A 27,047-nucleotide genomic window follows, 5' to 3' on the forward strand; every position below is an offset into this window, starting at 1 on the left:
ACCCTGCGCCACCCTGCAGCGCGCCGGGAAACTAGAGGCCAAAATTTGTGTCTGTTCCAACAGTTACATGTCAGATTATGCAATGGTGGAGTCATTAAATCTTGCTGTGACTTGGCTGACAGACATGACAGACTACATGTTGGTCCACGACCAATCATCCATGGTTGTCTTTCACAACGTGTATGATGCCATCGGATTATACTTGTTCTATTTCTATTATTATTGTCATTATTTCAGTCACTGTGGCTGTTCATGTCCCAGCCAAAATGTTCTTGTAGTAACGTAAAAAGGGCCATCAGATGGCCAGAACAACATTTGAAGCACTGCATGAAAACTATGCAAGTCTCATGAAATGTTTCACAAAAAAAGTCTGTTTAGAAAATGAAGGGATTCTCTCAGCCGAAATAATAAGGGGCTTTTTATTTTAGAAGGATATAGGAAGTGTTGAGTTTGAAATGACGGTGCAGAGTACTCGCTTTAACAGGAGTGGACCAAAAATAAAATTAGGAAAATAGAGAGGGAATAATAAATAAACGCCTGTTTCAAATGTAGTCTGTTTCAAATGAAGCTGGTAACCTCTGCAGTTGTAGTAAGAAAAGACCCCGCCACTATTTGTGAATTTTATTCCTTTATAGCCACCTTTTGGGGGCGGCTGTGGCTCAGAGGTAGAGCGGGTCGTCCACCAATCAAAAGATCAGCGGTTCGATCCCGGGCTCCTCCAGGCTGCATGTCGAAGTATCCTTGAGCAAGATACCGAACCCCAAATTGCTCCCAATGGCTGTTCCATCGGTGTGTGAGTGTGTTAAAACTGAGTAGCAGGTGGCACCTTGTACGGTAGCCTCGGCCACCAGTGTATGAATGTGTGTGTGAATGGGTGAATGTGACTCGTAGTGTAAAAAGTGCTTTGAGTAGTCACTAGATGACTAGGCGCTATACAAATGCAGGTCCATTTACCATATCCTTCTCCATTATGAAGAATTGACATCCTTTGCTAGCCTGATGCCAATGACAGTTCTAACCGGGTTGCCTCTGCTGTTTCATGCCATCATTTTTCCCTTTTTACCCTAATATCTAAAGGGCTGGGGTGTTGTGCCATACATTTGTCCATGGCAGCAGATCGCTCTGTGTTCCTGGCTAAAGTGACAGCTGTGACAGGAGAAGTTGTGGAAAACCAAAAGAAAACCAAACATGCTACACTTTCTGTTGGAACTGTGTGAGGCATGCCAGACGTGGAGTCAGTTGTCATCTACCATGACACACTACAAGAGATAAAACAATACATTATTGTGTACGACACTCATTGTTATTCACGATCTGAGCTGACAGCGTACGATGCTGCATTGGGTTATAATTGGCTGAAATCATGTGGTCTGAACCCGTCATTAGTATGGAGGACTGGAACTGCCAAAAATAAAAATAAATACATAAATAAATAAATGAGTCAATAAATAAATTCATATGCCATTAAATTGCACCAAAATGCCCAAAAAATAAATGTAGGCATTAATTAACTGATAAAATGCGTCCTTTCTTTTTACATTTACATTCCCTCACACATTCTTTGTACGTTTACATTCCTACGTACATTTTAACATTTACATTCCTTCACTCATTCTTTATACATTTACACTTCTTCATACATTTACACTCCTTCACACATTCTTTGTACATTTACATTCCTTCAGACATTTAATACAATTTATACATTTACATTCCTTCCTGAATTCTTTTCACATTTACATTTCTTCATGCATGCAGAAAGGCATGAAGAAATGTAAATGCAAATGCTCAAGCGCGTATTGTCGTAAAAATGCTTACCTGGCTCGCGCATGTGTTTGTTTTGGGGATGAATGAAACAACAAGACGGGAAAGCTTTGCCCCCACTCCTATCAGGGATCCCAGCTCACCTCTGCCTCGCCCCAGCTCCACCTCTCCGGCGTAAGCGCCACTGCCGCCGGGGTAAACGCAGCGGTCGTCTGGTAAAGCTGAAGGCCTGTTTGGCGAGCACTTCCACGGCTTCTTGGATTGAGTATGGAGCTGTGCCTCGCCTCTTTATTTCTCGGCACTCACTGGACCCTGTCGACGCCTGGCTGGTACCTGTCGTCAGCCTGGATGAGGTGTTCCAGCCCCGCGGCCCCTGCTCTCCTCGTCCCCGCTGGCGCGGGGTGAATCTGCGCAACCTGCGGCCTCTGTGTGTGGCTCCCCGGACAGCTAACGCCGTGGACCCGTCGGCTCCTGCCAGGATTGGGCTGGTAAATGCTAGATCGCTAGCGAACAAAACGTTTATCCTGAAGGATTTCCTGACTTCCCGAGGATTGGATTTTCTCTGTGTGACTGAGACGTGGCTGACTGTTGGTGAGTCCAGTGCTTTCACAGAACTTTTACCCGATGATTGCTGCTATTTTAACTCCCCGCAGACATCAGGTCGAGGAGGAGGAATAGCGACTATGTATAAGCGTCACTAAATGTAAGCAGCTAGGTTAGATGACATGTGCTGTCTGAGTGCCATAAATCGTTTCGTTCTGGAAGCGACCTGGGGCGGACCCAGACACAGTTTCCTAAAGGTATGTATATACACTCTATAGAAATAGCTTATCTTCACACCGATGGTCTCATTTGCTGTTGTAGGTCACATACAGACATCAGCAGAAACGAGAGACTTTTGCATATCCAGTTAAAAGTTCCTTGCAGCGGCTTTAACGCCTACATTTATTTTTTATGCATTTTGGTGCTATTTAATGGCAAATGAATTTATTTATTGACTCATTTATTTATTTATGTATTTATTTTTGTTTTTGGCAGTTCTGGTCCTCAATACATTAGTTGCACTGATTCTCTTTAAGATAAGCCAATATGGGAGTGGCATTTTACTGTTGTCTTGTTGTGTTCTGTTTTTTCTTAAACTACAAAGCTTCACAGTATGGAGACTATGGTCATTTTGTGACTGTGTTCACAGATGGATTTGGTGAATGTTTACCACCTAAAATCCTGTTACAGCATTAATAGAAGAAACAATATAGATATTTGTCCAGCTTCCTTTTTTCTACTTGGTGTTCAATTATACTTATGGATGAAATTCTGCCCAACTGTGCAAAATGTTTTTGCCTTCGTAATGCTCTAGATATTACACACAATAATGATTTTAAAACCAATAATAAAAGATAATTGGTCAACCTATGTTTGGCTTACAGATTTGAGTGTGGTCAAATAAATGTTAATGTGTGTTAAAGGCTGTAATTTATTCCATCATAACTTACCCCTCTGGTGACTCCCTGATCTCCATCCCTGGTAAAAGAAAAAAAAATCAAATAAAAAAATGTTACAGTACCATCTACAAGCATAAAACCCTTATTTGAATATTCACCTGAGCAGTGGCTTTGGCACAGTGAGACATTTGGGCCCTTTTGCCCTGTGCTGAATGGTCCATTCATGCCCTGTTGTACTGTCTCTTGGGCTGTGTTTGTCTTGGCATAAAGGTTTGACTCTGCTGTCTCTGTGTTCCAGTCACTCTTCATCAAAGAGTCAGAGCTCATCTCTGTAGGTCCAATATCATCCCCGTCATCAAACTCAAACTTCTCCCCCTGCTCACCTTCATCCTCATCCTCATCTTCCTCTATGTGTGACGCTCCATTAGATACAGACACTGAGGAAACAAGCAAGTGATTTTAAATGAATTATTATTCCCTGTAGTGAGCACAGATATTCATCTCTAGAAAACATGTAATTTTGAATTTGGCTTTCCAGCCAGTGGCGACATGTAAATCCGAGACTACTTTGCTGCGAGATGAAGGGCTACTGCTGAACCACTATTGTTTTTGTAAAACGCAGGACATTATGAAGTCACAGTGAAGTTGACCTTTGACCTTTTGGATATGAAATGTCATCACTTCATCATTTTATCCTATCAGGCAATTGTGTGACGTTTTGTCATAATTTATAGTTATGAGTTATGGCTAAAAACATATTTTGTGAGGTCACACTGACATTGACATTTGAACTTCAACCACAAAATTCTAATCAGTTTATTCTTCAGTCCAAGTGTCAAATTGATGATTAGTGTCTTAAAGGGACATTGTGTAATATTTTCAGTTGTTTATTGTTGTTTATTCATAAATATGTCACCACTGGTGTACTATTACCTCCACCAATAATCTGACTTATTCTCATAAACGGAGAATTTTGGATTTGTTTGTACATTGTGCGGGTAGGTCGTCTGGGGTGTTCCATAACATTTCGCCATCTTGAGAATACATCCGCCAGCAAGGGACATACAGCCCCGCCTTCTGCGTTTTCGTTGAGAGCCAGGCCAGCGCTGCGTGACTGAGAAGCCGAAAGAGAGGAGCATGAGGCGCTTCGCTGCTACCTCGGCACTACTGCAGCATAACAAAGTCCCACTCTTTGGGCATATTGCAGGAACATGCATATGCAGCATCATGGGAGATGGAATTTTTGTCGCCAAGAAAGTGCAGAAGGGAATCAAAAAGGCAACGTGACTGGTGTGATGGAAAATTTGGTGTTTAACCATGTTTAACCTATAATGTGCTCTGCATATGTTGTGTACCCATGTCCTAAGGTTACTTGTTTTGATGAGACTGAACTTCTCACCTAATGATGTGTGTTGCTCATTTAACCCCTACTGTGACACCAAGTGTCTTTGTTAGTCTCAAGAGATGTTGTGTTTTAAGAATGTCAAGGCGCCACATATTTTGACTGTTGATGTGCATGTGTTATGGGAATTATAAAGATAGCAGGGCGAGAGAACTTGCTAGGCACTCACTGACTGACTGTTCATGCGGTTAGGGTTAGGGGGTTAGGGTCATGAATGCTTATTAAAAATCAAGAAAGACAGCCGATGTGTGAAGACTTTTTCTTTTAACTGTTCATTAAATAGTAGTGTTGTCACCACACCGGCGAATTCAGAAAATGAGGGTCAACATCGGGGTAGTCTTTCCCAGGCAGAGAGAGCTGCTGAAGGAGAAAGGTAATGCAATCACAGGCCAGCACCGCTGTTAGCAGTTGGTTTTTTGAATTCGCCAGTCACGTTGCCTTTTTGATTCCCTTTTGCGCTTTCTTGGTGACAAGGATTCCGTCTCCCATGATGCTGCATATGCACGATCCTGCATTATGCTCAAAGAGTGGGACTTTGTTATGCTGCAGTAGTGCCGGGGTAGTAGCGGTGCTGGCCGCTAACAGCGGCTAACAGCTGTTAGCGCAGTGATGCAAGGAGAGGGATGAGGTGTGTGAGGTTAAGCCATTTGTCAGTTGTCAAAAGACAAGACGTGATTGGTTCGATTTACACCCGGCCCAACAGCCCTACATTGTAAACACAGCCAGCATGGTGAGGAGGGGGTTTGTCAACTCACGTCATTATCGCCCATGAAGTATTGGATGATATGTTTTCATCAATGTTATCATAGCTTTTTGGTACACAGCGGCTACCGTTGTTGCAATACGCGTTTGAAACAGTGAGGCGCTAGAGTGCGCTATCCATTTGGATGCAATATATGATTTCAACGTTAGATGGGAGAAATTCCTACACACTGCACACACACTGTTACACACAGCTTTTAGGTCATCTTCAGATATTGTGTTCATGAGAATGAGGCAGATGCAAGGTTACTCTGACCCCGACCTTTGACCAACGAAATCGAATCAGTTCATTGTTGAGTTCCAAATAAACATTTGTGCCAAATTTGAAGAAATTCCCTCGTGGTGTTCTTGAGATATTGCATTCACAAAAATGACACAGACAAGGTCACAGTGACCTTGACCTTTAACCACCAAAATCTAACCAGTTCATCTTTGAGTGCAAGTGAATTTTTGTGCCAAATTTGAAGAAATTCAATCAAGGCGTTCTTGAGATACTGCGTTCATGAGTGTGAGACAGACAAGGTCACAGTCACCTTGAGCTTTGACCCATAACTGCCAGTTCATTGGTGAGCCCAAGTGAATGTTTGTACAGGATGGACAGACGGATAACCCGAAAACATATTTTTTGTATAACTCCCTGCCAGCAATATAGGTATAAAAACAAGTGAATTGCCATATATGTTATATTTACACTGTAAACTGAGTAGTGTTTGTGCTCTGCCATGAATGTCCAATTAGTTGGAAGAACCATAAACTGCCTTTACACGTACACAGGTGGAAGCCAACAAACTGATGCTGTGGGTGTTATTGTTAACAGATTTCAGCCGGCACACTGGGTGTCATTTATATTTTATTATCTTTATGAGTTTGTAAGTATGCAACGGTATCAATTTCATTACCGTCATTAAAAAATCTGCCGCGCATATAGGCCTATAGGGGCCTGATATAATATTAAATATAATTTATTTAATGCCTAAATAATGAGTGTTTGTCCAGCATCTATGTATATGTGGTTGAGTTTTCAATTTAATAGTATTACAATTCAAAACTAATAGTAGGCTATAATGTTTCTCTTATACCTGCCCTTAACTGTTGTCGGGAGATGACATTTGATAAAGTTTTTGGATGTGACGTCATCACGTGACAGCTCAGACGTGAGAAAGAGAAGAAAAGATGGCAAGCCCCGCATCAAGCGAGTTGGTCCCCCCACAAAAAAACACAACTTCACAACTTCTGCAAGCAGCAGCAGCAGGTCCAGTGGCCATCAGAGTGGAGGAGGGAGAAGTGCAACCCGAACCACCCAAAAAAAGACGACTAGGCAGTCTCCTTCAAAGAAAAGCCGATGCGGTGGCAGGTCCAGTTGGCACCATACAGGAGCAAGCAGGAGCAGAGCCTGTTATTCAGGGAGACAAAGACCCCCTTCTCTGGTGGAAATTTGATGGAGCCAGGCGTTTTCCTCTGATGTCAACGGTTGCCCGAAAGTAGGCTACCTGTGCGTTTGTGCCACGAGCTCTCCATCAGAGCAGGTGTTCAGCACAGCGGCCAAAGTTGTCAATCCACTACGTGCCCTGCTCCAGCTGGAAAAAGTAAACATATGATGCTGCTATAGTTATGATTATACTTTGTTTATATTTCATTTTCAATCAGGAGTAGCCTGTTCTAACAGACAAAACAGTTCAGACTTGGAGAGGCTGAACTTTTCAAACTAAAGCTAGGCTCTAAAAATAAACCAGCGAACGGTATTTCCCGTTGTCTTCTCAGGATAGGATTATATATGCCCATTTTCGGTTATGCCTTGTTATTTATTGTTCTGTTTTTCTTATTTGATAAGCCCTAGTACTGGATGCTGTAGAGCTGTGCTTTTAATGTATTTGATTTATGTTGAGGTTAATTGGTAACTCTAAATTGTCCGTAGGTGTGAATGTGAGCGTGAACGGTTGTTTGTCTCTATGTGTCAGCCCTGCGATAGTCTGGCGACCTGTCCAGGGTGTACCCTGCCTCTCGCCCAATGTAGCTGGGATAGGCTCCAGCCCCCCCACGACCCTCAAGAGGATGAAGCGGTTAGAAGATGAATGAATGAATGAATGAATCTAAAAATAAACCATCGGACAGTACCCATTGCGGTCTCGGGATAACGCTGTATAGCACATATTTCCGTTACTGCCATTTGTTATTTATTGTTACTTTTTTTGGAAGTTGACTATAGCCCATAGACAATTTGTTGTTATTTCATTCCATTTGGTTGACTGCTGCATTTGCACTTTTTTTTTTTTTTTTTTTTTAATATTTGTTAATAAAAGTTGTTAATGTTATACATGTTTTGTTGTTATTTTTTCAGTATTCTTAGGCCTATGTAATGTTTGCTATTCTGTTTCTGAACAGTATAGGCACAAGTTGACATTTTGGCGACTCCCTCTGAGCCCTTCAAAGTGATTTTTAATTAGTCACAGTAATACCACATACCCCGGGAAAATGTGGGGAAGGTTTAACGCTAACAAAATTTGGATATCGCCCAGCTCTAATGACTTGACTTGTGACTACCTTGACCTGACCAATGACTTGACTCAACTTTGCTTGACTTAAAGTGATAGTTCAGGTTTTTGGACATGAAGTTGTGTGAAACGCTGACCGTCTGTAGCTCTGATGTAATGGTGTCACTACTCTCAACGAGCCTCCTGCTCTGAGAAATTGCCTGTAGCTTACGGGATAAAAAATAATTATCAGCTCACCTGTGTCCAGGTGGGAGGTATGGCAAGGTATGTTCCTGAAGTCTAGGAGCAACTTGTGCAGGGCTGGGTAGTTGTAGCCTTATGTATCAAAATGTAAATGAGGCTTCAACTACAATCAAATGTAACTGCTGAATGTGTGACAATCAGCAATTACATTGAGTCATTATGTCTAGTATTATTCACAAGATCTGATGATCAGATGACCTTTTGCAATGATCTTTTTCACTCATATATAGCTCAGCTCCTGCACTTTTTGAAATTGAGATGTGTGTGTTTCTCTCCACTTTGTAAACAAGAATATACACCAATGGCGTGTAATAAACTAAAAAATGTCAAGAAATTCTTGAAATACAAGAGAAATTTCTCAATTTTGTTCTAGGCAAAAATCACAGACTTTCACTAAAAAAATCATACAATTTTAGGAAAGTCTGTAAATATTTTTTGGGGTAAAGTTGTAATATTTTGAGAATCACAGTAAATTTTGCGTAAATGTGCTGTAGTAGAATACTATTTCTGTGCTACAATTTACAGCTTGTTTGTAGGGATGCACCAAATATTCGGTAACCGAATATATTCGGCCGAATATTGCAAAAAAACACACATTCGGTATTTGGTGGAATAAGTGAAAAGCAAGGCCGAATAATAGCAGTGTGTTTTGATAACGCAATCAAACAGCGTGCGGTGACAGACGGAGTAAAATGTTGGCAGCGTGGCGATATTTTACTCTGTCCATCACCGCACTCGCATTTGCGACTAAAAATAGTTTTGTGCGGGCAAAATAAATCATTCAGCACGCTGTGCAAGTACAGAGCTCAACCAGCAGCAGAAACGAAATGGCGAATCCTGCTGGTTGTGGGTTGAACGGGGGTCACAGACACAGACACAGACACAGACAGGAATACGTATTCCTGTCAAATACGGCGGCGCATGATAACGGCTTACCGGCGATGGAGAAGTCCGGCTCCAGGTAAATAACTTGTTGTCATGACTGCCCAAAAGTACCTGAACAGCTGAGCCATGGTGGCACACACTATGTGGCGTATCAGAGGAGAAACGAGCCGTTCACATTACTCTCTTTGTGGCAGGTAATGGCCTACAAACCTCACTGCACATTAGGGACTGTTCTTAACTTATGAAGGGACTTATCAGGGGAGGAGGGTGGCTGGTTGATTTTTATTTCATTTATTTATTTTATTTTGATCCCCCCATGTTAATCACTTATTGATGCTGTTTTTGAAGTATGAATAAGTCAATAAGTAATTTATTCCATTGAAATATCATTGATGTATTATAGAAAGGTAATTTATCTTTTTATAAATGGCAAAAGGCACATCTGCCTCATTTTCGCTGTGGTATCGTGATACTACTCAGAACCGTGATACTTTCACTGGTATCGTACCATGGGTCCCAATTTTGGTACCGTGACAACACTAATCTGGAGGGGGTTCATCTGCAAAAACTAATGAAAAACTAAAAAGCAGCATTCGGTATTCGGTACTCGGTATTCGGCCAAGCGTTTAATATTATTTGGCTTCGGCCACAAATTTTCATTTCGGTACATCCCTACTTGTTTGAAACCACACAGTTTAATGGTCAGAAATAAGATGAAAATAATGATACTCATTTCCCCCCAGGCATGCACTACTGTTGCGAGGGTTGAACCGGAACAGTCAGAGCCCACAATGGATCCCAACCCAGAAAAAATGCAAGATATGTTTTCTGGCTTCAACTCACCAGCCCTGAGACTTCATCATCAAGAACATACCTGGCCGTACCTCCCACCTGGACACAGTCAAGAGTAAGCTGATAATTACTTTTTTATGGTGTTTACACTTTGTGTAAATGAACAGCTGAATGTCACACATTACTTTATAAGGAATATTTGTACACAAGGCCTAGTAAATGTATAAACTTTGAATACTACACATAATGTCTCAAATGTAATTGTTACTTTTATTTGTGTGAATATGTTTGGTCAGCCACTTGATACACTTACTCATTCATTCTTTCATTTTTTTTAGATGTCAGAGATCCAAAATCTACAAGATGCGTTGGAGACATTGGATACAAGTCTGAGTTCAGAGGAAGCACCATTTGAAGATGACAGCTCATTTCTTCCACCAGACTCCCCACAAACATCTAGCCGAGATACAAGCATTAATGCACCACCAGAACAAAGCAGAGACTGGTCAGAAAGGAGGTGGATTATCAATGAGTCAGCCCTTAAGGAATTATTTGAAACTCGCCATACTTGTGGGATTGTCACTGATGACAAAAATGTAACCAGGACTGGATCCATGATAAAGGTAAACTGGACATGTACAAATGGACATAGTAGATCACGGCAATCATGTCCTCATGTCAGTGGAAAGCCAGAGAATAATATCATATTGTCAGCAGCCATACTTTTCATCGGGACAACCTAGACTGAAATTCAAGAGTGGGCTGATCTTGTCAATTTGCAGCTTCCAAGCAAGACCACTTATTACTCGTTGCAGTCTGCCGGTCTGATACCAGTTGTTCATGATACCTACAATGCAATGTAGGAGGAAATTTTGACAGAGGAGAAAACAGCTGCAGGTTGCGACATTGATGTTGGTGGTGATGCAAGGTAAATTTGCATTCTTGTGTGTAAGAGATTCTGTACCACATGAATCTATTTAGAATTGGTAAATCTGTGCCGATAACACGCCAGGTTTTTTTTTTTTTCATATTGTCTTATTCCTTTTTTTTATTTCTACAGATCAGACTCCCCAGGTTACTCTGCGAAGTACACTACATATAGCTTCATAGATGACTCAACCAAGAAAATCATCATGTCTATTTTGGCAGATATCAGACAAAAGCCAGCTGATTTTGTTGACGTGTACAATGCTACTTTATGATTTCATCATTCATTTATCTAAAATACAACAGGTCACTGAAACCACAAGTTCACCAGCGATGGAGAAAGTCAGTTTCCAGAGGGGCCTGGATCGTCTCCTACAATCTGGAGTTGGTGTTGGCGTTGTCACCACAGTCACCCATCAATAAGGACACCGATGAGGGAGTCCTACCCTGAGATAAAACATCAGTTCGACCCATGGCATGTGGCAAAAGGTAATAGTCATTGTAAGTTATTACGTGTGAAATCAAACATAGTATTTTGTTTATAAAACTGAAATCCAAATTTTATAATTCAGGCTGTACGTTTCTTTATAAAATAATTATTGTTTGGGCTTTTCTTATGGTTTGCTATCCCTTTTTATTGTTGTTGCATTATTTAGGTGTGAAAAAGAAGGCATCTGCAGCAGCCAAAAAGAAAGACAGTCGTGAATTCCAGCCATGGATCAAGTCTGTGGGCAATCACTTGTGGTGGTCCTGCAGCTCTTGTGGTGGTGATGAAAAGGTAATGATTACTTTATCAATTAGACCTTTTTATTACTTGACAAATACACTGTGAGTAGGCACCACTTGATTTCCAATTGCATACTGTAGATGACAAAAAGTGACAGTAAAAGCAATATAATCAAATAACGTATGTAAAAGTGGGGAAAAAAACATGGTTCCTTGGATATTCATTTTATTCGATCCTAGATAAACTTCTTCGAAAAATGTAAGGGTAAACTAATCACAGTTGATTGTCATGTAAACCATGTCCAATGAGATATAGTATGGAACCATGGTGCATAGCAAAGGAAGCCATGAGACAATTTCTTATTAGAATCCACTTATATTTTTATATTTGTAAACTAAACTTTTAAAAAAAAAAATTCTAACTCAAGGAACTGAGAAGACTGTGGACCTCTATCCTCTATCATGTCTGTGGCATCCACCGTTGGGAGGAGGATGGAGAAGAGTGCACATGTCTACATGAGGAGCTCACCAACAAGCAACAGAAGGGCAGTGCTGCATACAATGCTCTCGAGGCCATTGTACTCGATAAAAACCTTTTGAGAGACCTGGGTCAAATGACCCTATTGAAACACACTGGTGAGTTGGAATAATCTTATCACTATTAGGTGGACCATGCTTGATAGCTTTTATTAAACACTCTTTCAGCTCTTCAATGATATAAAACTATAAGATGCTTTGACCAGTCTGTGCCAACATTGTATTTGCAAATTTTTAACAAATCAAATTATTTCTTTCATCCACACTTCTAAAATGTCATGGTGTTAGACTGTTATGAAAAAATAGGGAGAAATGTCTGAATCTAATCTGTTGTTTCAGGTTATCTTGAGGTTTTCCACAGTTCCATGCTGAAATATGCTGAGAAGAGGAGCCACTTCTAATATCCAACCATGTTGGCACGAACCCAGCTGAGTATCCTTGACCACAACCACAACGTTGGCCGTCAGCAGTCTACTACTCTCACTGGTAAGCATGAAAGATGAGGCAAAAAGAGAACATTACATGGTCTGCTATATCGTTATGTGCACCATAAAGTCACATTTTCACATAATTACACCGACATGTTTTTGATTATTCAGTGGATTTAGATAAGAACTACTGTTTTATCATTTTGGATAGGTGCCAGTCTACTAATATGTGATTCATTATCATTACTCCCCCAGGAAAAGCAAAGTACAACATGTTTCATTCCAGGCTGTCAAATCAATGGGTCGCAAGGAAGATCTATCAGCCAACAAGTCAAGACTTGGTGCATCGTGTGATTCAACGGGAACTTGAGAAGAAGGTCAAGCTTGCCGATAAGCACTTCCACATCCATCAGGCAGTCAACATACCAGCTAATATAGCTCCAGTTCCAAAGCCCAACAAAGCAGATGTGGTAGAGAAACATCTATCACGTTTCTAGAGCCACAGTGGAGTACAGCATATCACCTCAACTCAACTCTACTTAGCTTAGGTACAAAAGCATCACTGTTTGAGGTGTGGTCACCAGGTTTTATTACTTGTATTACAACCATACACAATTTTTGTTTATTTTTTATTTTTTTTTTTATAAAACCTTATCACTTTAGTTCTAGATTGTAGTTGTCCAATTGAATGCTGACTGAGATAGGATTTTTTTTTTCCCAGTAATTGCATCACACATTGTGTTTATTTGTATTTATTTATTTATCGCATGTTGTTTTTATCACAGAGTATTTATTTGTAACAAATATAATAAGCATTTTGGTGATTTATTTTCTGTTGAACACACAACTGTTGAAAATAAAGTTTTATAAACATACAAAAGTTTCTAAAAAAGGCCGAGTGTCTTCTCAGACTCCTTGAAGCCAACATATTGTCCATTTGTTGATGGGTATGTTTGTCTTATCATGTTCACCACACATGAGGGAAGAACATGCCTATTCCCTTTGCCCCGCTGTTCTCCGTTGAGGGCCGATTCAAGCACCAACCGGTAGCCAACCAGCCTGTATTGTCTGAAACAGAGAAATACAAAATACAGTGGTTATGGGTGTAGGCCTGTATATTGCTAAACAAGATATATGGTTGACTAGTTGATGTCATGTGGCCCATTTTTATTAGCCTAGTATCATGATGCTTTAGGCACACTTATTGAAGTATGACAGAAGTAGCTTATATTCCTTTTATTGACAGAATGGTAAGTGAAATTATGAAGTATTAGGATGTAGCCTACAGTAAAGTAACATGACAAAGGTGTAAGGCTATTATAGATCTGTAGGCTATATGAAAACAATCATCAAGTCAAGTAAACATCACTAAGTAGGCCAACAGAGACACCACAAATACACACAACTGCTAATGAATTACATAATCATTACATGTACAAGATATAACCAAACACTTACTTTACAGACAGCTGGCCATCAGGTCCAGCTGGCTTGGGATGCTTACGCCAATTTATTTTGGGAAGGTTGAAAAAGTCCGCAACACGCCAGAATTGATCATTGCGGGGAAGTCCTGGTGACTGGTGATGCAGGCTGAAGATGCGCTTGTTTCCTCTGGGTTGGTGAGTTCTTGCATCTGTTGTGCAGCTAATTCCCACTCGCGGCAGCAGTAGCTCTCTAACTCTGTTGGCATCGGCTGGCACTTTTGACAACTGCACCACCAAATGGCATTCAGTCTCTCTCTGCTCTCTGTTCCCATGGGTCCCTCTTCTGCTTGCTCCATTATTTCTCTCTCCTCTCTCTCTGCCCGATCATTTTCCATCTGAAGAAGTTCCTCATCAGTGAATTCCAGTTCATAAAGATAACCCCTTGGCAACGGGCTAAAGTGCAAATCATCGTCACTTTCATAGTCTGACATACACTAATAATACTGGTTCTCTGTTGTAAACAGCTGATGAAGTTTGCACGGCACGGTCCCAATTGATTTCTGTTGGCGCGCTGTCTTGCGGGCCTGCACGGCGCAGTGATACTGGCCAGAAAATAGTCCCAATTGATAGCAAGGTCTGACGTAATGCAGGGATGTTTTAAAATTATTGAAATAGTCTAACAAAACACATGCATACCTTTTTGTAGCTTAAAACCTTTTGGTTACGTGTCCCCCTTATATCTTCAGAACTACTTTTTCTCCGCTAAGCTACGGGCCATTTCTCAGAGCAGGAGGCTCTTTGAGAGTAGTGACACCGTCACATCAGAGCTACAGATGGTCAGCGTTTCACACAACTTCGTGTCCAAAAACCTGAACTATCACTTTAAAGCAAGGACTCAACTCAACTTGCTTGATTTTCACCACAGTGACTTGCTTGAGATTTAAAGGGATAGTTAGACATTTTGGCAAATTCGCCTATTGCCGTATTCCCTATAGTCACACGAGTAGGTACACTACCTTTAATTGTCAGTGCGTGCTGTTCTGAGATCGGTGGGACAGAGCTGCCTGTTGAAATGGAGGTAAATGGTACAGCCCCCTCTCTCCCTCAAAACTAATCAATTACACCATCAAATGACTCCAAAACGCTCTAGTGGAAAACACACGGCTTGCGCATTCCCCACGCTATGAAATAATAATGCATAATTAAGTAACATTAGGACACATGAAGCAAATACTCAGAACTACTTTCTTGGGTGAACCACTGGGCGGAGTGACACAGTTCGCAGCTGAGACAGTGCCGTAGTTACTGCTTGTAGCCATTTGCAGTATCATCAGCTGGACGCAGCAGAAGGTTTGAGGAAAGTTTACAAGTATTTTTGTAAATCATGGTTTACACATGCATTGTAAAAGGTTGCGGTAACAAGCCGAAGACATGGAGCAAAGTGAAGTTTCATGTAGTTCCAACCAGTAATAGGGACAGGATGAAACAATGGCTATTTGTGCTGGACATCGACCCCAACACGCCTGTGGAAACGGTCCGGAAAATGTTTGTGTGCTCCAGCCATTTTTTACCGGAGGACTACAGTGAAAGGATGGAGCGCAGAAGCTCAGGAATGGTTCAAGCGCTTTTCTTCAAAGATACTGTCATACCATCTGTCGGCATCACAAAACGAGCAGACGTAGTAAGTGATCGTTGTGTAATTGTGCTCAGCTAAATATGTTGTTGTGGTTATGTTATGGATAAGTGCTTGCCCAGAGCATATGGTGAAGTGACTGGCATTACTTGTCATTGTTGGGAATAAACAGACTGCTATTTTATGTTGTAGTGTTCCGGTGATTATTTTGAGGCGTACTCTATACTTATATTGCACAGGTGTACCTAATAAAGTGGCCAGTAAGCCCCACATTTACACCACCGGCTCTGGGTCTTCCCTCAGCCCCTGGTTGCTCGGCAGCCTCTCTTCTTGCTCTCTCTTCTTCCAAAACCTGTAACTCTTCCTCTGTATATTCTGGCTTCTTCTCAACAAACTTGTTGTTTTGATGACGGGACTAACTGCACTAAGTATACGCTGTTTGAAATCACTCCGCCCAGCAAGTACTGTATGTCTGGAATGTAGTTCCGGCTCTGCATTTGGCTTCAAAACAACTCTGTCTCGTAATATTACATTATTATTTCATAGTGTGGTGAATGTCCAAGCTACAAGTTGTCCACAAGAGCGTTTTGGAGTCATTTGATGGTGTATTTGATTAGTTTTGAGGGAGAGAGGGACCTGTACCGTTCACCTCCATTTCAGCGGGCAGCTCTGCCCCACCAATCTCAGAACAGCAGGCACTGACAATTAAAGGTAATGTACCTACTCATATGACTATAGGGATTACGGCAATAGGCGAATTTGCCAAAATGTCTAACTATCCCTTTAAAGGTTATGACTTGAGACTTGCTTTTGACTTGCACATGTGTGAATTACCACCTCTGCTAAATACAGCATACTCTTACACTGATATTGATTGTTTTAGGTGTTTAAATACGTTTTGTTGCTAACCCCTCCACAGCAGTATGTTGTTTAGCCTCTATGTCAGACTCCAGCTTGCTCCTCTAAACTGGGCGCATGCTGACTGACATCTACTGTGTATATGTATCCATACTGTCTAAGTACCCCATACAATTCCACTTCAAAAAATCTGAACTGTCCCTTTAAGGTGAACCCTTAAAGCCTTTGAGGCCCTGTCTTGAAGAATGTCCCTGTCCTTCACATCACATGCCCTTAAATCATTTGTGATTAATCCATTTTCACACAAGTAACCTGGAGCAAAGTTGCCTATGTTCCAGCATAGAGAGACTGTACACACTGCAGAGTGTGGGACAGCAGGGGTCAGTAGAGGCCCAGGGGCAAATTTCTACCCTGGAGGTCTGGCCATGTGCAATAAACTGACTTGTAGATATTCTGGTCGGCAATAAAACACACACACACACACACACACACACACACACACACACACACCCTTACCATGTTGAGAATTTCAGTTTTGTACTTTAATATCTACAGTTTCCCCTCCTAGACTGCAGTGTATTTATAGCACTCTGCCTCACTGGGATGCATCAAGAGTTCACTGGGCCAATCCTCCTGGCTGCTCCTGCTGCGGCTGCTGCTGCTGAAGTGCCTCTCTGACTGACTGGCAGATTTGTGTCAAGGTTGTCTCAGAAGCATATGGCCTGCAGAGGCTTGCTCCTTCTTACACAGCAGGTAACTAGGCTAGTGGGCCTTTTCCCCAAAACAGCAGGGGATTAATGAGTCAGGCCTCACCTTCAAGCGATTGCCTGAGTCTGGCTGCACTTGACAGACTTGACAGTTTCTGTTTTTCAGTTTTTCTTTTAACGTTTCTGTCCCTTGTTGCAGGTTGTCACTGCACAGGAAGTGCCATTACAAAATAGTGAGTTGTAAAATAAAGTAAGCTGAGTTCTTTTGAGAATCTTTCTAATATGAAAGGGGATTTCACATATGAAAATAATTTTTCACATTCAGAATATGAAAGCAGTTGTAGAAAATCATCTGTATTTCTGTAGCTCACAATAAAAACCCTGAAGCATTCTTTATCTCTGCTTTGACTTGAGACTTATACATTTAATTTAATTTAATTTAAATTTCTAACAAACGTCAGAGAGACAATGACATTTAGAAAACACAAGCCCTGTGTTACAAAGTGTGGCCATGGGTTTTGAGAAGCATAGGCATTTACTAGGGGTGGGGGGAACACTGATACAGCACAGTATCGCAATATTTTTGTGTGGCAATATTGTATTGTCACACATTGCCAGGTATCAATATTTTATTATATAAATTGTTAATATTATAAAAACAAATAACTTTAAGTACCCTACTCACTCGAAAAAATAAAGGGAACACATAATCATCACAGTGTAACTCAAAGTCAGTCAAACTTCTGGGACATCAACCTGTCCAGTTAGGAAGCAATACTGATTGTGAATCAATTTCACCTGCTGTTGTGCAAACTGGACAGACAACAGGTGGCAAGGAGAGGCAATTACCAAGACAACCCCTATTAAGGAATAGTTTTGCAGGTGGTAGCCACAGACCATTTCCCTCTCTGCATCCTTTCTGGTTGATTCTTGGCTAGTTTTGCATTTTTCCAGTGCCCTCACCACTAGTGGTATAATGAGGCAGTATCTGCAGCCTCACAGAAGTTGCTCAGGCAGTGCAGCTACTCCAGGATGGCACATCCATACGCGCAGTGGCCAGAATGTTGGCTGTGTCTCCCAGCACAGTGTCAAGAGCACGGAGGAGATACCAGGAAACAGGCCAGTACACCAGGAGAGGTGGAGGGGGCCGAAGGAGGGCATCAACCCAGCAGCAGGACCGCTATCTGCTTCTTTGTGCAAGGAGGAACAGGAGGAGGAGCACTGCCAGAGCCCTCCAAAATGACCTCCAGCAGGCCACTTGTGTGCATGTTTCTGCCCAACGGTCAGAAACAAACTGCATGAGGGCCCGACGTCCACAAGTGGGGCCTGTGCTCACACCCCGGCACCGTACAGCCCGAATGACATTTGCAAGAGTACACCAAAATTGGCAGATTTGACACTCACAGATGAGAGCAGATTCACACTGAGCACATGTGTCAGATGTGACAGAGTCTGGAGGTGCCATGGAGAACGTTCTGCTGCCTGCAACATCCTCCAGCATGACTGGTTTGGTGGTGGGTCAGTGATGGTCTGTAGAGGAATATCCTTGGAGGGCCGCACAGACCTCCACGTGCTAGCCAGAGGCACCCTGACTGCTGTTAGGTACCGGGATGAGATCCTCAGACCATTGTCAGACCATATGCTGGTGCAGTGGGCCCTGGGTACCGTCTGATGCATGACAATGCCCGGCCTCATGTGGCTGGAGTTTGTCAGCAGTTCCTGGATGACAAAGGCATTGATGCTATTGACTGGCCCGCCCGTTCCCCAGACCTGAATCCAATTGAGCATCTATGGGACATCATGTATTGTAGCATCCACCGCCGTCACATTGCATCACAGACTGTCCAGGAGCCGGATTTTCATCTGGAATATTTCATTCATCAAGATCTGGGATGTGTAATTTAAGTGTTCTGACAGCATTTTCATGATGAAAATGCAAACAAATGGAAAAATGTGCCAGGTACAACTTTCACATTTCAGAGCAGATAAACAGTACACTAAAATATGTTTCTGAAACATTTGAGGTGAGAAATAAGCAATGCAAAAACAGATTCTTTATTTATATTTGATCAGGCTTGCCTAGTTTGAGAGTTTGCAGCGATGGATGCATCTCATTTGCATAAAGTTGAGGTCGAGTCATGATTATGCAAATCACCTCGCCACACTGTATTCATCATGCAACACACAACCAGATCTTCTTTTTTCCATAGCAAATAAATAGGATCCGTTGACAGGTCCAGTGTATCTACACCATTGCCACTGCTCACATCTCAAGCACATCCATTTAAATGACAGTGGACATTTATATGATGGCTGAATGACTCACCCAAGGGATGACAGAGAAGTGGATGTGGAGAGGTCATTCTCAATGACAACATCAGTTAAAGTTAAAGTTAAAGTTCCACTGATTGTCACACACCTGAGTGTGTGAAATTTGTTCTCCGCATTTGACCCATCCCCTGAGGGAGCGGTGAGCAGCAGCAGTGCCGCGCTCGGGAATCATGTGGTGATCTAACCCCCCAATTCCAACCCCTGATGCTGAGTGCCAAGCAGGGAGGTAATGGGTCCCATTTTTATAGTCTTTGGTATGACCCAGCCGGGGATCAAACCCACGACCTCCCAGTCTCAGGGCGGACACTCTACTACTAGGCCCCTGAGCTGGCTCCTGTGAATGCACACATCACCTAATTAAAGACAGGTCAATCATTCAGAGAGAACAGTTGTCACTTGTTAAAACAGTTTAGCCTTAGATAAACACAACTGCAACTGAACATACTGTAGTCACAAACACAATTGTGTGCCCAGCTGTGGTCTAAATGTAACTCAGCCATGTAAATGTTATTAAAGATTTTATGCATAATTAAGGGTGTGGCTGACAACTTTAGGCCCCGATCACACAGAAAGCATTCTGCAGGTTGCAAAACACGAGGTGCACCGCACCGACTTTATTTATTTTTTATCTTTATTTGACAGGATCTATTTCCTAAAATGGACAGGCAGAGGGTACTTGCTGTAGCTCTGGTTGAGGGTGAGAGGCTGTCAGCAGGGAAAAGGAGATCTGTGTGGGTACATGAGACGCTAAAAAAGAGGGTGGATCACGGGGAGTACCACCAGAGGCCTGTATATGAAGCCAATTCAGCTTATCTTTTCATTATCTGGCTTGACACGGTAGCGAAAATGTCTGCAACCACAATGTTGGTGGTGTGGGATGTAAAAGACAATCTGTAATCTTGAAACGGTAAATCTAAAACATTGAAAACACTATCCAAAAATTCACCGTCATCCAAGACTTAAATTATGTCTAGGTATCACTGAGCTATGGGCCTATGTGACATAAGTACAGAGTATTTAGTTAGTGTAGTTGTATCTGCTCTGAATATTTCACATAAAACCCCTTAGAGTGATGCCAGACTGTTCGTGGTAAAAAAAAAAAAGAAAAAAGTAAAAAGTGGAAAAATAGGTCAGGACTGATAAGGGCTATCTGACCGAAATGTGGCATTTATAGTAACCGGAGCCAATTCACAGTGTGTAGATTATTTTAACAAAATAATACCTGTTTTATCCTAGTTCTCATTATCTAGGTGTCTCATTATTTTGAGCTGCAGTGATGGAATCAGAGTGTAAAAGTAGACACACTATCACTGCTGACTAAAAAAAACTTTGCATAATTTCAAATAGTGCTAAAATCATGTGTATTATGTAAACGATCTCTCTATTTGTTAGAAGCTCTGTTTTAAAACTAGTGGAAATAGAGCCTTGGAAAAATTAAATGATTTTACTGACCTTTTATAGCATATGGGGACCTCTTTTTTACCTGTCACTCGTTACCACAGCGATTTATCCCAATAAAAAGAGAACCAGCTTCATAGTACTGAAAAACCTGAGAAAATCCCAAAGTTATATCTTGCTAATTTCAAATCCTATACAGGCCTCAGTTGGTCTAGGAGCTTTGCCTCTATGACAGCCTACTGTCGGGCCTAGAAAAAAATACTAAATACTAACTGAATACTAACTACAGTGAGTCCACTGGTCCTGCTGAGTGACTGAGCACAGCCTGTTTCTCCTCCATTGTTTACTAACTGTATATTTGTTGTCGTGACCACTGCAGAAAGCTTGCCTCTCAAATCATCCAATGGGAAAATGGGAAAAAAGCTGAGATGATGAGTTGAAGTTGAAGTTTGTTCAATTCCAGGAGTTCAGAACACTCCGGCAAAAACGCCAGGCGCCTACAGCACAAAAAAACGGTTGTCGCTATCAAAATTTAGCATTAACATTATCACAGTTCACCACAGTCTTTGAGCGCAGGGCACTGAGCTAGCAGCTCAGTTAGCAGATTAGGGTTGGACTTTGATCCTTTTTAAAAAAAATAAAGAAAGAGGTCCATTGTGAGTTCCACAATGTTTTAGGAGCACAATGCTGTATTGGTGGAGAGCTATTTTAAAATAATGCATTCAAAACAAATACTAGTGTGAAAATTGTGTCTGCATTTCAGAGAAAATACCCAAGTGTACAAGTTTACATTCAAAATGAACTTATGAATCTGAAGAATTGCCTTACAGAGAAAATTACCAAGACAAAAAAAACAGTATTACAAAGGATGTCTGAAAAGCAGCATTCAAAGCAAACATTCAAATGACATACCCGTGATCATGCATACCTGAATAAACACACAGAGAAATGCAAAATAGGTTGTGCTTAAATGATCAAATACAAATAATGTGATGTACACCATTACAAACTTGTTGAAACGGGCGTGTTGGTGAACCCAAATGCAGTACCAGGCTCGCAGGAATAGTTGGTAATGACTTTTATTAGCACCACAGCAAACAGGGAATGCAGCAGGCAGAATAAACACAGGATAAAGTTCGTTCTTCGGGCAAGTTGCCCTAACACAGTCTCTGAAGCACAGATAAGGGGAAGAGTAGCGGCTGGGCTCAGTCACGGAACCGAGGGGAAGCTCCAGAGCCCCCGGTTCCACACAGTTCAAAACTCTTTCACAGAGAGGAGAAGAGATGTAGCTTACGGCAGCCGAAGGTGGCGAGGCAGGCGCTCCGTAGGCTGAAACGCCGGCTGATCGAGCTGAGAAGCCGACGAGGAGTGAGCTGAGGCGAGGTCGGGAGCCGGTGTGGGGGTCGTAGCCAGAAGAGCCGTCAGCGAAGGCAGAAGCACCGTTGAGGAGCAGGCAGGAGAGTTGACGAGGCCGGGCGGAGGAGTCGAGACCAGACGAGCAGGCAGAAACCAGAGACGCTGAAGCAAAGCACGAGGTCGGGGACAGAAGGCAGGTGAGTTTACCGGGAGGCAGGCGAGGAGAGCAGGTCGGGGACAGGCAGAGTTGGCACCGGGAGATCAGGCAGGAGAAGAACGCTGGAGAGTCTCGCATAATGCAGAAGAACAATCTGGCAGTGAGTGAAGGTGCTGGAGTGGCTTATATGCAGGCCTGATTGCAATGAGCTGCAGCTGTGAGGCAGGTGAGCAGAGTGGCCTGATGAAGTGGGCGTGGCTGGCAGGTAGAGTGGAGCAGAGGGAGGGAGAGTGGAAAACTACTGCAGCAGTGTTGCAGGAGAGGACTGAGAGACAGGGATTGTGACAGAACCCCCCCCTCAAGGGACGGCTCCTGACGTCCCAAACAGTTCCAGAGGAGCCGGGTGGGTGGCGGGGGCCTGGAGGAGGGCTAAAATTCCTCAGAGGCCTCCGTCCCAGTCTCTTCATCCTCTGAGGCCGATCCCTCCTCCTCCTTAGACCCAGATGCCTCAGATGCAGGAGGAGACTGAGGGTCAGTGTTGGGGCCACCTTGTGCAGAGGTGAAGTTGGAGGGCTGGTCAGGGTGTTGGCGATGGAACTCCTGATGAGCCGTGCGTCCAGGATCTGACGGGCTGGAACCCATGACTCGCTCCTCGGACCGTATCCCTCCCAGTCGGCGAGTATTGCAGGCCTCCCATGACGACGAGAGCGTAACAAGCGGTGCACCATGTAAGCAGGGGCCCCGTCAATGATGCGAGGAGGTGGAGGTGGCTGGGAGGCAGGCTGCAGGGGACTCTCTCGGAATGGCTTGATCCTGGAGACATGGAAGGTAGGATGGATCCGCATGGTGCGGGGCAGCTTGAGCCGAACCGCCACAGGGTTCACTACCTTCTCGATGGGGAACGGCCCAATAAACTTGGGGCCAATTTCTTTGACTCCACCCTCAGAGGAAGGTCTCGAGTTGACAGCCACACTTTCTGTCCCACCTGGTAGGGGGGAGCCTGGGAGCGACGGCGGTTGGCGGCCGTCGTGTACCGGTCAGCGGCTCGTAGGAGGGCCGTCCGAGCCTGCGTCCAGGTCCGGCGGCAACGGCGAATAAAGGCCTCCACAGAGGGGCAGACAGTCTCTTTCTCCTGCGCGCAGAAACAGGGGAGGTTGGTAGCCATAGGCGCACTGAAATGGAGATAGCCCGGTGGCAGAGCTGATGAGGGTGTTGTGGGCGTATTCCACCCACAGCAGTTGAGTGGACCACGAAGCAGGGTGCTTGGAAGCCATGCAGCGGAGCGCCGTCTCCATCTCCTGGTTCATCCTCTCGGACTGGCCGTTGGATTGGGGATGAAACCCGGAGGACAGGCTGGTAGAGGCTCCCAGAAGGCGGCAGAATTCCCTCCAGAAAGCAGAGGTGAACTGGGGGCCTCGGTCTGAGACCACGTCGGATGGGAGGCCGTGGAGCCGGAACACGTGCTGCAGAACCAGTTCAGCGGTTTCTTTGGCGAGGAGCTTGGCCAGGCACGAAATGAGCCATCTTGGTGAACCGGTCCACTACTGTCAGGATGGTGGTGTAAATTCCTGACAGTGGCAGCCCAGTAACAAAGTCTAAAGAGATGTGGGACCAGGGTCGGTGGGGCACAGGCAGAGGGTGCAGGTGCCCGGCGGGAGCCAGCGTGGAGCTTTGTTCTGATTGCAGACTGGGCATGCATTCACAAAGTCTCTGATGTCTTCGTCCATGGAGGCCCACCAGAACCGCCGCTGCAGAACCTCCTTAGTGCGGAGAATTCCGGGATGACAGGTGAGTCGGGAAGCGTGGGCCCACTGCAGAACCTCAGACCTTAGCTGCTGCTGGGGGCGAATAGGCGGTCTTGGGGGCAGGAGCTGGGCCCCGGCTGGTCCTCCAACGCAGCTCTCACCCGCTCCTCCACCTCCCAGGTGAGTGGCCATCAGATGAGAAGCGGGAAGGATGTTGTCTGGACTGGATGGTCCCTCCTCCCCGATCATGAATTGCCGGGACAGGGCGTCAGGTTTTACGTTGCGGGAGCCCGGCCGGTAGGAGAGGGTAAAACTGAATCTGGCGAAGAACAGAGCCCACCGGGCCTGACGGGAGTTCAGTCTCTTAGCAGAGCGGATGTACTCCAGATTCTTGTGGTCGGTCCAAAGCGAGGAAGGGGGTCTTGGATCCCTCCAACCAGTGGCGCCACTCCTCCAGTGCCAGCTTCACCGCCAATAGTTCTCGGTTCCGATGTCATAATTCATCTCCGCTGGAGACAGGACGCCTGGAGAAAAAGGCACAGGGGTGTAGTTTCTGGTCCTTGGCAGAACGCTGAGAGAGCACGGCCCCTACCCCCACATCAGAGGCGTCGACTTCCACGACGAACTGTCTCTCGGGGTCAGGGATCAGAAGGATGGGGGCCGAGGTGAAACGCCCCTTCAGGAGCTGGAACGCCTCCTCGGCAGCTGAAGTCCAGCGGAAAGGGACCTTGGAGGAGGTGAGGGCGGTGAGAGGTGCTGCCACTGTGCTGTAGCCCCTGATGAACCTCCTGTAGAAGTTGGCGAACCCCAAAAAGCGTTGCAGCTGCTTACGAGAGTCAGGAACAGGCCAGGAGGTGACGGCTGAGACCTTAGCGGGTCCATCTCCATGCGGTCCCGGCCAATGATGTAGCCCAGGAAGGAGACCGAGGAGGCATGGAACTCACATTTCTCGGCCTTGACAAACAGGGGCGTTCTCTAGCAGGCGTTGCAGCACCGTCTGGACGTGGAGGATGTGTTCCTGCTTGGACCGGGAGAAGATCAGGATATCGTCTAGGTAGACGAACACGAACTTGTTGAGCATATCTCTCAGCACATCGTTGATGAGGGCTTGGAACACTGCCGGGGCATTGGTCAGCCCAAACGGCATCACCAGATATTCGTAATGTCCTGTGGGGGTGTTGAAGGCCGTCTTCCACTCATCCCCCTCTCGAATCCGCACCAGATGGTAGGCGTTGCGGAGATCCAGCTTGGTGAAGACGGTGGCCCCTTGGAGCAGCTCGAAAGCTGAGGCGATGAGGGGGAGAGGATAGCGGTTCTTCACCGTGATGTCGTTCAGACCTCGTGTCGATGCACGGCCTCAGAGACCCATCTTTCTTGTCAACGAAGAAAAATCCTGCCCCAGCAGGTGACGAGGAGGGTCGAATGATTCCGGCCAGGGCATCGCTGATGTAGGTCTCCATGGCCTCCCTTTCAGGTGCGGACAGGAGTAAAGGCGGCCCTTGGGGGTACAGAGCCGGGAAGGAGGTCGATGGCGCAGTCGTAGGGCGATGTGGGGGCAGAGATGTGGCTCTCGCCTTGCTGAATACCTCCCGGAAGTCGTGGTAGTCAGAGGGCACCATGGAGAGATCAGGGATGGAGCAGGGGCTGGCAGACGGCGTGGGGGCCCCCGTCGGTCTGAGGCAGATCTGCTGACAGGAGGGCTCCATCCCAGGATGGACCCGTGGACCAGTCTATATGGGGTTGTGGCGTCGAAGCCAGGGATAGCCGAGAATGAGAGGAAGATTGGGAGACCTCAGGATATGAAACTGGATGGTTTCATGATGGGTGCCCGACAGTAGCATAGAGATGGGGGCGGTCTGATGGGTGACAGTTCCCAGGAGATGACCATCCAGAGCGCTGGCCGGCATGGGGCAAGGGAGAGGATCTCGGCTGATGTCCAGTTGGCGGGCGAGTTCCTCGTCCATTAGGTTGACATCTGCCCCAGAGTCGATGAAGGTAGCGGTGTGGGACCCCTACCAGCAGGAGCTGGACGTGGAACAGAGGTCGTGGGCTAGGGGCAGAGTTCTGGGACCGGCTCAGCAGAATGCCCTCTTTACTGCTGAGCCCTCCCTTTGCTGGACACCGGGAAACAAAATGGCCGGCCACAGTAGAGGCAGAGATTTCCCGGCGTCGTCGCTCGCTCCGGTGTTAGGCTGGTCCGTCCCACCTGCATGGGCTCCGCCTCCATGTATGGGTTCAGGAGGTGGGACAGGAGGGCTGGGAACCGTCGTTGACGGAAAGATGGCCGTGATCCTCCTCGTGGCGTTGTTCCCTCCTCCTTGCCTGAATCCGCCTGTCCAGCCTCGTGGTCAACTCGATGAGTCCGTCCAGGGAACTGGGAGGTCGAACGAAACCAGCTCATCCTTCACGTCGGAGCCAGCCCGTTGAGGAAGGCGTCACATTGGGCGGCGTTCGTTCCAATCACTGAGACGAGCCCGGGTCCTGAAGTCAATGGCGTAGTCAGCAACTGTCCGATCCCCTGCCTCTGGCTCATGAGACCCCTGTAGCATCAGGCCCCAGGGAAAGCGGGACCAAAACCTTGCGCAGCTCCTCTGAGAAAGCCTGGAAAGAGGCGCAGGCTGGTGTGCCTCTCTCCCACTCTGCCGTTCCCCACAGGCGTGCTCTTCCAGTGAGGTGGTTGATGGCGAAGGCGACTCTAGCCCCTCTGTGGCGAAGGTATGAGGTTGCAGGCGAACAGAATGGAACAGTTTGTCAGGAAAGGGTTACAGCCCTCAGGGTCCCCTGCGTAGCGTTCTGGCGCCCCCACCCGGGCTCGGGTGCAGTACTGGAGGGCGGCCCGGGGTCGGAGCAGGAGGGCTGGAGCCGCAGCAGGAACGGCGTGTGGTGTCATGGCGGCCGCCATCTGTTGCACCTGGACGGCTAGCGAGGTTAGCGCTCGTTCCAGAGCAGACGCCGACTGACGAGCCTCCGCCGCGTTAGAGGCTAACTGAGCCTCATGCTGCTGGAGCATGCCCTCCACCCGGGCTAGGCGAGACTGA

At 45.1% G+C, this 27,047-nt stretch overlaps 1 protein-coding gene across 2 annotated transcripts in view; it reads right to left on the minus strand.

Moving 5' to 3' along the window:
- The window catches only part of LOC125891979 (rho guanine nucleotide exchange factor 10-like protein), a 180,996-nt gene that overhangs the window by 144,918 nt on the left and 9,031 nt on the right, over positions 1 to 27,047 (minus strand). For both annotated transcript variants that reach the window (XM_049581634.1, XM_049581633.1), the window contains exons 2-3: positions 3,365 to 3,643; positions 3,258 to 3,285 (exon numbers count right to left, since the gene is read on the minus strand). In XM_049581634.1, coding sequence (XP_049437591.1) covers positions 3,258 to 3,285; positions 3,365 to 3,533 — 197 coding nt within the window. In that variant the 5' untranslated portion in view covers positions 3,534 to 3,643. The remainder of the gene's footprint in view (positions 1 to 3,257; positions 3,286 to 3,364; positions 3,644 to 27,047) is intronic.

This window comes from Epinephelus fuscoguttatus, linkage group LG7, assembly GCF_011397635.1.
Source record: "Epinephelus fuscoguttatus linkage group LG7, E.fuscoguttatus.final_Chr_v1".
Taxonomy (NCBI): domain Eukaryota; kingdom Metazoa; phylum Chordata; class Actinopteri; order Perciformes; family Serranidae; genus Epinephelus; species Epinephelus fuscoguttatus.